Here is a 12,625-nt window from a genome sequence, read left to right on the forward strand (position 1 = left end):
CTAGCACGATTTTTGGGCACTAGGAAGGTACCCTGCAAGATTTTCTCACCGCAAATGGTCACAGGCCGTCATGACCATTTGCAGTTAGAAAGCGGCTGCTCCAGTAGAATATCTACTCGAGCTGCAGCAAAATGAACTTGAGCAGCAGCGCCCTCCGGTGCTCCGCATGGTGCCGTTTGTGCTGATTTTTTCGTCGCAGAGTGAGCTCTTGGTGCTAAAAATTAGGGTGAGTAGTGCCTCATACCAGTTTCTGCCCGTTTGTGGTACTCCGCCGAATCTCATGGAGTTTTCATGGAACTTGGTGAGTTCCACCCACCCCTAGGTACAATATGGATAGAATCTTCCCCTCTGTTCACAAGCATGTCAGTGGTGTATAATTAAAAATGTACAGCTAATGAAGTCTAAATAAAGAAACTTACTACCACACTATAAACAAAGATGTCAGTTGGTGGAAATGGTAACAGTGATGTATAGTTATGTTAAGTGGATATTGTGAACATTGGAGAACTAATAAGGATTATTTAAAAATAAAGGTCCACTAGTATTCTATTATCTGCTAAACAACCAGTAGTGTAATCTATCACATACATTAACTCATCTCCCTGCCCGAACGTATTCATTTCTCTTATACCTTGCAGCCAGCTACCTTACCTCTTGAGGTGTTGAAATCTGCTGTCTAGCCTTTATAGTTGCCGCTGAACTGAAGACACAGAGATATGTAAAATTACATTTCACTGCCAATCTCACATCAGTGATGTCATTTAACATGCCATGAGTCACATATGTAAGGTACTAAGAAGTGCATGACAGTGATGTGAGATGTAGTTAGTTTACCTAACTATACCTGGTGAATTGTAGTGGTATTTAGGTTTTGTTTTGTAACTGTGCACTGTAACAGCTTTTTTTCCCTGAGTCTTTTTTTAACTATACAAATGCTATTTATATACATTGCACCCTGCCAGTGTGCAGTGATGGTTATGTAAGGGTTTCCATTGAGAAGTCATTTTTGTTTTGCTAATAACTTTGGTGCCTTTTGACCACTGTGCACAAAACCTTCACATTTTTTTATCTGGTTTAGGTCTGGCTTATTAAGTTTCAGTGGGATAAAAGGGGCAGGGAAAGAGGGGAACTTAACATATTTGCTTTCTGCCACAGAAAAAACACTGAATGGAAGCACACTAAACCGGCCATGAAACCAGACCTCTACTTAGTAGTGCCTGTTCTGTGTTTGGTTTAAATCTGTCCGGTATTTTTTGTGAAATTAGCATTACAAAAAGGTGTCTGTGGGTTTTGAAGGATTACAAGTCTCTGGCTTGTTGCGGCATGAAATGTCCTTAAACTTGGGTTTGTGGATAGTTTGTGGTCCTAAATGTAAATATCAAATGAATCGGATTGGAAGTGGAAGCTATTTGCTCCCGTGGTCCCTCTTGGATCAGCAGATCCAAAGATTGTGATTGGCTGGCCGCCAAAATAACATTTTCTGTTGTGGCCACCATTACCACACACGGTGCTCAGTCATCTAAAATATATCTAGACATTGATTTTCTCTTAATAAAAATATTTACCATAAAGTATATCTATATGCATATATACAAATATTTGAAATGTCCTTAGCAAGATCCGGTTTTAACCATTCGCACTCCCTGATCGAGCATCTACCTGTGTTGAATTTATTTTGGCCTGTCAGACCTGGTTCTCTCTAGCCTGGTGTGGAATTTACCGCTCTTCACTATTAAGGATGTTCCTTTGCTCTGTGCAGAGGCATTTCGGACCTCACCATTACCCTTAATCGCCATCAGTTGTACCTGCCCTGTAGAATCCTCTGCAAAAAGAATGGCTGATAAAACTTCTATGTTGAATATCTGGCAGGCCTCACAACAATTATTCATATTAGACACATTAAAGCAGACTAGTTCAGGCAGTGGAGAGGTATACAATTAATATGACTGTTTGAGGCGGTAAAATGCATAGAGCTAGTTAACAAAAGATTGACCAACATAGTTAGCGCCTTTCGGAATCCTCTCAGGAAAAGCACATCTGTCTTCTAAATGGGCCTGCTATGTCATGTCATCTGAAGATGACCCCCAATAAGTTTCAAATGAGTGCTTGGCTATCAGAATCCTGAGGTATGCCGCCTAGTCTGAGCTTTCCGGTTAAACACTTGACAAAAAAATAGTCTAATAAAGATGTTATCCCTCACCTCACTTCTTTTTTTCCTATTGTTTCAGCTAAATTGTCATACAATGAAACCAGCTGATGTAAGACGGTCAAATAAGACACATTAAAAATACATTTAATTACTAAAAATTGTTTCGAGCAACTTATCAGAAGTGTAATTTACAAAATCTAGGTGAAGTCATATTCCAAGTAGAGACAACATAAGAAGCAACAGAAAGAAACAAGCATTTGCAATGCACTAGGGTCATGCATTTCTCCGAGTTACAGCTATTAGCAGTTGTAAACTCCTAACCGGATTTTTCTTTCCAAATTGAAAGAAAAAACACAGCACGATCGCGCTGCTATTAGTAGTTGTAAACTCCCAACCGGATTTTTCTTTCCACATTAAAGAAAAAAACAGCGCGATCGCGCTGCTACAGTTCACTCGTAATGAAACCTATCAGCAAAAGTGCCATTAACTTTAACTTTAATGGCACTTTTGCCGATAGGTTTCATTACGAGTCAACTGTAACAGGGTTGATGTTATGCAAAGCACTCGACTTCTGCCAAGCGAGATCGCGCTGCAAACAAAAAATAAAAAGTAGTCCACAACCCTGATGGGAAACAGCGAGCTTCGCATGTTTCCAGTACTAGGTCGCTGCGCTCGAGGAGGGCTAACCACCGGAAAAGGCATGACGTATGCGTGCCTTCCACTAATGAAAGCAAGCAGATTTTAACAGGCAAGCCCACGAACCAATGAAAGACAACTGACGTGACGTCAACGGGGCACCGAGCCCTTTTCTAATTCCTAAAGCGTCTCGCAAGCGAATGCAGCACAGGCTCGACCCTAAAAATGACATTGTAGTCGGTCCAGTAGCACAAAGTCATGGCCTCACTGCATAGCCTTATATTGTGCTTCCGATAGCAACTTTTGATATTTGCAACAATAGATTTATTAGTTGATATTGGACTGTATCAAAAATCAGAGCAGCTTATTTAAAATTGAGAACATTTGATATAGCTGTTTCATGTTTAATAAATGTGTTAACCCAGAAGTCGAGTAATGTTTTTAGGTACATTTTCAGCAAAGTATTTGTCCACAGTCAAGCCCAATATAGAACAGGTGTAATATGGATCAGAGAGTCAGTGCTGTGTTGGCCCAGCTCAGACCTGAGGGCCGCCATTGTTGAGCCCAGGCCACATGTGTTGCGGGACGCGATTTTCAATTCTTTGCATCTTTTTTTTTTTTTATTTAATGTTTTGACTTGCACTTTAAAAAAAAAGACAACACACAGAGTCGCAATCTGGAAGGCATAGCTTGAGGAGCGTTTAAACAACATTCCCGGTCTTAAAAAAGGGGGATAGAACAGATAGGTCAGGTAATCAGTAATATGGCTATGAGTAGGTCACATTGACAGTGGAATCAGGCATTTCATGAGTCAGTAAGTATGAGCAAAGTGGGTTCCTGATATCCTTGGGTCTGGAAGTAAGGGGGAGGAGGGAGGCGTAATGCTCACTTGTGGTGTCACAGTAAATGAGGTCTTGTAACCAGTCAGCAGTGATGGTTCTTTGCTGCTACCCCACAACATAGCAATGTGTTGCTTAGCTATGAGAAGTGCCATTGCTGTTAATTGTCTGTGTTGCCGTACAAGAGGTTTGATATACCCTAATAGTGCTAGGAGAGGTTCAGCACTAAGGGGGTCATTCCGACCCTGGCGGTAAAAACCGCCAGGGCCGGGGTCCGCGGGAGCACCGCCAACAGGCTGGCAGTGCTCCTTTGGGCATTCTGACCGCGGCGGTACAGCCGCGGCCAGAAACGGAAAGTCGGCGGTGTACCGCCGACTTTCCGCTGCCCATGGGAATCCTCCATGGCGGCGCAGCTTGCTGCGCCGCAATAGGGATTCCGACCCCCTCACCGCCATCCTGTTCCTGGCGGTGAGGGGTGTTGTGGGGTCCCTGGGGGCCCCTGCAGTGCCCATGCCAGTGGCATGGGCACTGCAGGGGCCCCCGTAAGAGGGCCCCACTTTGAATTTCAGTGTCTGCTCAGCAGACACTGAAATTTGCGACGGGTGCTATTGCACCCGTCGCACACCTTCCACCCCGCCGGCTCCATTCGGAGCCGGCTTCATCGTGGAAGGGTGTTTCCCACTGGGCTGGCGGGCGGCCTTTTGGCGGTCGCCCGCCAGCCCAGTGGGAAACCCAGAATGACCGCTGCGGTCTTTTGACCGCGGTACGGTCTTCTGGCTGTCCCAGCCAGGCCGGCGGCTACCGCCGCCGGCCAGGGTCAGAATGACCCCCTAAGTCTAGCACATCGGAAAGATGGGAGAATATAGCTTGTCAGAAGCTTTGGATGATGGTGAAAGTCCAGGTAAGAGGGACAAAATCAGCATTGTCTGCATTACACAACATCACAAAATAAAATGATGGATGGAGTGTTGAAACTTTTCAAACACTCACTCCCAGGTAGCCAGGTAGCCTGGCTGATGAGGGGTGATACCCCAAAACTGGTCCCAGGATGCGTCCTCGCAGTTCGGGCCGGACTTTTCCCATGAGGGGCAGGGTCAAGACTGATTTGCATATGGCTCAGTCCAAACTGGGTTGGCATGGTGAGCAAAAAAAACGATGGACATAACCCAGACCTGTGACTGGGGGTGAGTGTTTGACAATGTTCAGCATTCCATCCATCAACTTTTTGTGTTGCATTACACTTAGGGCACTGGTGGAAGCGAGGGGGATCAAATTTGGCAAGTGAAGTAGTGTACGATCTGGGGAGAAACTTAAAGAGCATGAGTTTATGTCAACTATTAATTGAGACTAGTTTGGTTTGCAGGCAAAAAAAGCTCCATACTTTGTCAGGAATGGAGGAATTCAAGTCGCGCTCCCAGGCTGCTCATGCTGCAGTGTGGTGTACAGGGCGTAGTTCGAGGCTGGTGTGATAAATACAGGAAATTAACCTTGTGTAATCTACTGTGGAGAAAATCATAGTGAGGGGGAGAGTCAGGTGGCTGTTCCGGGAATGTGGGTAGTAACTCCCATAGTGTGCTAAATAATCAAATTCTGACAGAGCGGCCCATTATAGAAACCATGCCGCTGTCCTCGAAGATGGATCCTAGATCCACCTGCCCTTATTAAAAAGGTCGCCTACTGTACGGCTCTGGTGAGTGGATAACGTGCGCTGCACTACTGTTCCCTGCTTCATCGGGAGTCTAAGCTAGGACCGTGGTGGAGAGGGTGTTGATGTCACTATATTCTCGAGGTAGACTCTTCGGGAGAAGGGATGCCAGGGGAAGGGTGTCAGCTTTGTGTCTTTCTGGCTTTAAGCACCGAAGTCTGCCGTCAGCGTGATACTAGTAGTAAGAAAAGTGACATTGTGCAACCAAGTAGTAGAGGTGGAAGTCAGGGACTCCAAAACCACCCTTGGAGTAAGGGAGTGTAAGTGTTTTCCACTTGATTCTGGGTCGGCATCCTGCCAATATTAAACACATTGGAAGGGTTTGTATTGTAGAGAAAAAACATTTGTTCAGTGGGACTGGTATGTTGAGAAACAGAGAAATCGGTGCAGCACCACCATCCTAAGTATGGCAGTGAGTCTCGCAATGGAAAGTGGAAGGCAAATCCACCTGTCCACGTGGGAGCAAAGGAAAGGGTGTCTATTGCGGGCGTGTAATTAGGCCGGATCACTTAATCCTTCTGTTGATGAAGGAAAATACCCAGGTATTTGTGAAAATCATCACACCATTTCAGGGAGAATTCCAGGGGGTAGGGATAGTAGCCTCAGTGAGAGGAAACAATTAATATTTATGCCAGTTTATCAAGAGGATGGATAAGGCGCTGAATTTGATGATCTCCTAAATGATAGGGGAGAGGTGCATGAGGTCTGACAAAGAGGATTGTATTGTCTGCATAGATCCTAGCAAAGATGGGTCCGGTAGGGAAACATAGTTCCCTGTGCAGATGATGCTCTTGAACGTGTCTAGTGAGTGGGTCAAGAGCAATAATGAAAAGAAGAGGGGGCAGAGGGCATCCCTGCCGGCTACTTTGAGAGATTGGGAAGGCATCAGTAAGGTGTCCATTGACGCTCAATTGGGCCACTGGGTTAGCACAGAGAAGCAAAATCAGGTCACAAAAACTCAGGGGAATGCCCAGGTTATCAAGTGTGGGTCGGATGAACGGCCATTCAAGGGAGTTGAATGACTTCTCGGAATCAAGAAGGGCTACAACTACTGGAAGTAATGACAAGGATCTGACGAGGTGTGGGGTTTGTCTGGCTTGAGAGGCAGGGTGATGACAGCTTCCGGCAGGGCAGGGGGTACAGTAGCATCCTCGTAGGCCTCTGCATAGAGTTCAGAAAGATGAGGGACCAGGACAGATCTATAGGCTTTATAAAAGTGCCCCATAAAGTAAAAAAAGGCTGGGGGCTTTAGACCCTCTGAGGGAGTCAGTGGCCTGGGAGATTTCTTCCCTTGTGACGGGAGCCTCAAGAAATTTCTGCTGATCAGTCGAGAGCCAAACCATGGCGATCTCGGACAAGTAGGAAGTGATCTCAGCAGCGTCTGTGTGTTGCAAGGTGTATAAGATCCGGAAGCGATTGAGGAGCTCACGTGCAATATTGTTGTCACCCAATAGAACATTGCCATCGGCATCCTGCAAAGTAGTAATATACGTAACCTGGTAGTTGGGACGCAGCAAGCAGACCAAGGTGCAGCTCGAACGGTCCCCTTCTCCGTAATGTCGGGCATGGGCGTATTTACCAAGGAAATACTGCTAAGTCTTGAAATTCATGCAGGAGAAGTGAACGCCTGCGCAGCACTGATGCTTGGGTGCTTGCAGACATGGCAGTCGATAGCCGGTAGTTTCCGTTCCACTCTGCCAGATCTTTACGTATACTCTTTAAAACTACTGAATAGGTAGAAATACAGACCCCCTCTGATGTCAGCTTTAAAGATCTTCCATAGGGTAACCTGTTTAGAAACTGAGTGCAAGTTCAGAGCAAAGAATTTGTTAATAGCCCTGAGGTTCAAATAGAACACAGCATTATGAAGTGAGAGTTCCAGAAATCGCCACTGTTTGGGGGTGGAGTTAGAGTGTGGTATTGAAAGGATAAGGAGGACAGCCGAATGATCAGAGTGTGCGAGACAAGTGAGTCACATCCCTCGACCTGAGTGAGAGGTTAGGGAATGTAAACCTGCAGTCAAGGCGTGATCACGTATCATGGGGGACAGAGTAGTAATTATAAGCCTTAGTTTGAGGGTATCATGTGTGCCACTCATCTGAAAGGTGATAAAGGCCCATGAGTTCTTGTAATGCGCGTAGGGAACATGGCTTAGTAGTGACAGATAGCCCAGTAGAGTCGGGGAGGGGGTTTGAAGTGTCATGTTGAAGTTGCTGCAGACGAGAAGGATGTCTGCTGGCATGCGGGCAATAAGGGTTGTGAGTGTATGGTAAAACTCAGGTAAGGCAACATTAGGAGAGTAAGCATTTACAAGCAGGATCGGTCTGCCCAATAGCGCCCCAAGATTAATAGGTACCTACCCTCCTCATCGGAGTGGACTGTGATATAGAAAAGGTATCGATTTTTGAATCAACACATAGACCCCACGAGAGTAGCTACTGTGGAAGGAAAAGAAGCGATTTGGCCACAAATGCAGGTGAATTGACAATCATGATGGAGGGAAAAGTGCTGTAAGAATGCAAGATTTATATGGTGTCTTGTGAGACAGGCCAGGACTTGTTTCCCCTTACGGGGATTGTTTAGTCCTTGAATGTTCCATGTAAGACAGCAAAGCTCTGCTTCCCTAGTGGACATGTGGCATTGTGAAGATGACTTGTATGATCGGGATGCAGCAATGGAGTGTGGATGCGGCAAAGCAGGAAATTTGGTACTACACAGAATAGGGTGGCAAAGACGAACAGAACATCAATAACACCCCCACTCTCACCCACGCCAATAACCCATTACTGGTGGATGCCACAACAAGAAAACAGAAACAGTGGAGAAACATTAGGCATTTGCCTCGGGCGCTGGCAATGCTATACGCAGAGCTCCCTGTAAAGTACACAGCTATAATTACATCTTTGGATGCAAAGATTCTAAAGACAATAATATGATGTCGAAGATAGATTAGGATTGAAAAATGCAGTGCTGGGGTGCATGTTATGCAGTGTGTAAGGGTACCCAGTAGATTCATCTGTAGATCCCAAGGCAGCCAGGGGGGCACATCCGCTGCTGAAGGTGGCAACCCAAGGGGGGTGTCTCAGGGAGCGATCACCAGGAGGAGAGTCAGATTTTCCAAGTTGCTTACACAGTTTGAGTACTTCGTTGGATTAGTGTAGATATGGTGTTGGCCACCAACCTCCACCGGAGACAAGCTGGGTATAGCATAGCATATTTCAAACCTTGTTTGTGAAGAGCTGCCCTGGCGTGTGTAACATTGCACCTGGCCTCCTGAACCACGACCATGAAGTCAGGAAAGATGGAGATCATTGATTACTGGTAGTGGAGAGGGGCTTGTTCTCTAACCAACCGAAGTGCAGTATCTTGATCTCAGAAATTTAGGAGGTGTGCAACAATGGGACAGATGGGCCCCTACCAGAGGGCATGGGCCAGGAGATCTGAGCACAAGTACCATGATGAAGGTGTCTGTGAAGGCTGTGTGCCCGAAAAGGTAAGTGAAGAGCTTCTTGACGAAGGTGTTGGGTCGGCCCATGTTTATGGTTTCAGCAATTCCAGAAATGCTGATGTTGTTTCTATGAGAATTGGCCTCAACACCTTTGATTTTGTCCACTGTCGCCCTCAACATCCTCTCTACTCTATCCAAGCATTTCAGAGGGTCCGTCTAGCCATCCTCCACCGCAGACAAGTGGAGCTCCACACTGTCCAGACATATCACATGACAAACTACTTCTCACTCATCTAGTCCAGACGAGGGCCAGGGGCATCTAAGTGGATATCTATCGCCTGGAAGCTGGCACGTAGCTCCGCCATAATGGCAGCAGCACCATCAGTAGAAATAGTATTTGCGGTGGAGGAAGGTTGGTCCTCCTCTGCAAAGGTCGAGTGCTGCTGCCTTGGGGTGACGGAAATCAAAAGTCAGCTTGCACTGTTTGGGGTCTCTGCACCCCATTACGTATGTTCATCAAGATGGCCGAGGGCACATAGGCAAAGTTATACAAGGACGGCAATACTTTGCATCTCTGGTAGTTTGTTTGTTTACCTTCAGATCAGCACCATATGTAATGGCAGCCAGAACTTGAAGACCTCGTTCTATCAGTCGTTCTCCTTAATTATTCATGAAACATAGGACAGCTCTTGTGTTCAGGCTTGAGGGGCTCCTTTTTCCCAGTTTGACTTGCCCAGGCCAGGTTATTGATTAATCATATTCCCTGATAATTTAAACTATGGACATGGTTCAAGGCAACTCCACTGATTTGAAATGTTGTCTTCAGATTTATTATTGAGTTCAGCACCATACATTTTATTTTGTTGATATTGATGGTAAGTTCTTTGGACTTGCAGTACTATTCAAAACCTCTGGGTAGGCAATGTTTTGTCTGCTCAATTCGAGCCAAAATTATAGTGCCATCTCCAAGTACATCATCTGTATCTACCTCTCTTGATCAGCAAATGGCATTGCCTCCTTTGCTCAGTAATTATTTGGACCAATGATGAAGTGACCAAGTGACTAATGAACGTAAATAAAGAAGAGCCTATTTGCCCATCTTTGGGCAATGTCAATCTCTCTCCACCTCAACACCACCCACCCTCACACCTCCCCAACCTCTTGTCTCTGAGAGTTTGGTGAAGACAATTATAGACAAACCTCGGGTGGAGGGGGGCAGTTTGTTAATGGTGGCTCAGCCCTGTGAAACATGCCCTTTGTTAAAACAGGTGACAATTTGAATTAAGCATGACAACAAGAATGCTATCATTGGAAATCACTTTTTGGCTTTCAACAGCCCTATGACACCTTTTGGCATGAAGGAACTCAGGCCGGGACACATAGTCCCATTATTTAGTTGCACTGACCTGCCCGAGAATGTTGTCAACAGTTGTTTTCCTATTCACCTTGTGTCCTTCCTGCAAGGGTCCATTGCAGATGATGGTGTCATGGGTAGTCTAGTTGGTACAACCCTATTCACTCTGAAATATACTTGTATCTTCTAACCACTTTCCATATTTTTGCAAGACAAGCAACAACCATGACATTCTGAGAATACCTAGTTAGGCATCAAAAATTTCTGCTGTTATGTGCAAATGACTAGACTGATAAAAGGTGTAAACCTAACACATTGTATAAAAATGTGAGAATAGGATTGTTCTACAAAATTTTGATTATGGATGTGTAGGCCCCAACCAGGTCGCCTTCCTTTATTCTGGACTTTATTAGGACTATAGCTTTTTTGTGCAAAAGGCAATGTGTATACTTTGTAATCTTATGTCAAAACGTACAAAAGATCATGCAATGTGCCTGTAACTGTTGGATAATATACTTGAAATTTAAAACTATCTGGTTATAAATATGCCTGTTTCGGCAAAGTACCCGAACGAAAACAAACAGCACAGTATTTTATGGCTCTTTTAGAGGAAAAAGAAGGTAATACGGCACTATCCCTGAAACTGTTAAACCCTAGGACATGGTTTCTCGGACTCTTGATTTATTCTACTTGAATATCGGTTGTCTATTTCGAAATTCTGCAATGCTTACAAATTTTCCCAGTGTCTTCCCACTGACCTAACAGTTTTGTTCCACAGAATTCAGAAACGAAAAACTAATGTGCATGTAAATAGTGCAATACCACACGAGAAGGATTTTAATTACAATTTCCCCCAACAATTTTTAGGAAAGAAAATTCCCAAAATTTGTTGCAAAAGAGATGGAAAACATGTACATTGAAGAGCTGAAGTCTTCAGTAAATCTCTTAATGGCAAATTTGGAGAGTCTTCCAGTTTCCAAAGGTGGTCCAGAGTTTAAACTGCAAAAATTGAAGCGATCTCAAAATTCAGCATTTCTGGACATTGGTGATGAGAATGATACTCAGCTTTCAAAATCGGATGTGGTTCTGTCTTTCACTTTGGAGGTAAGTGCATGTTTGTATGTATTTTCTTGTTGATCATGCCAAATGTCAACATTAAATGAAAAGTTATCAAAATGGCTGTGCTTATTCCTGCCTTTTAAACGAAGGTGTCATTGGTTAAAAGATGTTCTTTGGGCAAACCATATGTGATTACCGTTAAAAAGCAAGCCAGCAGAAGGATGCAGTCCTACACTATAGAAGGTCATGTAAAATTCATTAAATTTACTTCAAATAAGGAAGATTTGGGCTAGGTACCAAGCCATCAAATGTATTATAAATCCAAGAACTAATTCCAGTGCCCACATGCTCAAGAAACGGGGAATCAGTCATTTGAATCTGCAGATAAGAGGCGCGCTGTTGCAGAAGTCTGGCTCCCTTTAAGACCACCTACCTGCTGCAGAGACCAGAGGGTTAAGAAAAATAATAATATACTAAAAGGCCAGCCTAGGTTTGCGAGCTAACAGTCTGTAGGAAAATAGGTTATTGGTTGAGGGGGGTGGAAGCCTCACTCAGGAAACAACCGCAAAACTTGTGAGGGTGAACCACAAAAGTCACTAAATTAACTTGTGCTTAACCCAGTGGTAGCTTGGAACAAAATCAATTAGGCTTAACTTAGAAGCAATGAGTAACATATAATGCATCACACAAACAGTAATAAAGTGTACAACACAAGAAAACACTCACACCAATTTAGAAAAATTGAGTAATTTTTATTAGAACATTGGAGTGTTCGGAGCTCCGTTGAAGACAGTGGAGTGCTCCAGGTTTTTGATGGCTGATAAATGCCCGTAGCTCCAACATTCAAAAGTGTGTCACACAGCAACAGCTGTGAACAAAGGTCTCAATCCCCTTGAGCTCTGTGAGGCCTTTGTTTATTGGAACGTTCTACCCTCTAGTGGTGGAATGTTCTAATAGTCTTATAGCCTGCCGTAGCTGGGCTGTACTGCCCATTAAAGACCCACTCCAGCATTAAAGGGTTGAGTCAAAGGCAGGCCATAATAAATCAAATAAATCCATAATGAGAAAAATCCAATCATTAAAACCGAAGATATTATATTTCTAAGGTTTAAGTAGAAATGGCAAAATGAAGCCGAAAGTGTCAACTGCAGTAATCTGGTTGGGTTGGTCGTAAAAAGTCATAAATTCCAAGTGCAGGCTGGGTACAGGACCGAGGTTGATCTGCTAGGAGTTGTACCTTTTCATCCTTGGTGCTGTGATGCAAGGTCCTGCGCCAGGCTGGGTTGGTTCAGCGAAGTTGCAGATCAGGAACTGCGAAGTCATGCAACGCGATGCCCTGAATGTGGATATCACAGTTTGCTGGTTCTGGCATAACTGTTGACCAGGATCTGTGAGGTGCGGTGACGTGAAGTCCTGTATTGTGCTGCATCGTGCT

The 12,625-nt window shown here is 44.5% G+C and overlaps 1 protein-coding gene across 8 annotated transcripts in view; it reads left to right on the plus strand.

Annotated features, from left to right (window-relative positions):
* The window catches only part of CADPS2 (calcium dependent secretion activator 2), a 1,861,089-nt gene that overhangs the window by 343,305 nt on the left and 1,505,159 nt on the right, over positions 1-12,625 (plus strand). For all 8 annotated transcript variants that reach the window (XM_069229895.1, XM_069229888.1, XM_069229890.1 and 5 more), the window contains exon 5: positions 10,999-11,235. In XM_069229895.1, the coding sequence (XP_069085996.1) occupies positions 10,999-11,235 (237 nt within the window). The remainder of the gene's footprint in view (positions 1-10,998; positions 11,236-12,625) is intronic.

Source organism: Pleurodeles waltl, chromosome 4_1 (genome assembly GCF_031143425.1).
Source record: "Pleurodeles waltl isolate 20211129_DDA chromosome 4_1, aPleWal1.hap1.20221129, whole genome shotgun sequence".
Lineage (NCBI taxonomy): Eukaryota > Metazoa > Chordata > Amphibia > Caudata > Salamandridae > Pleurodeles > Pleurodeles waltl.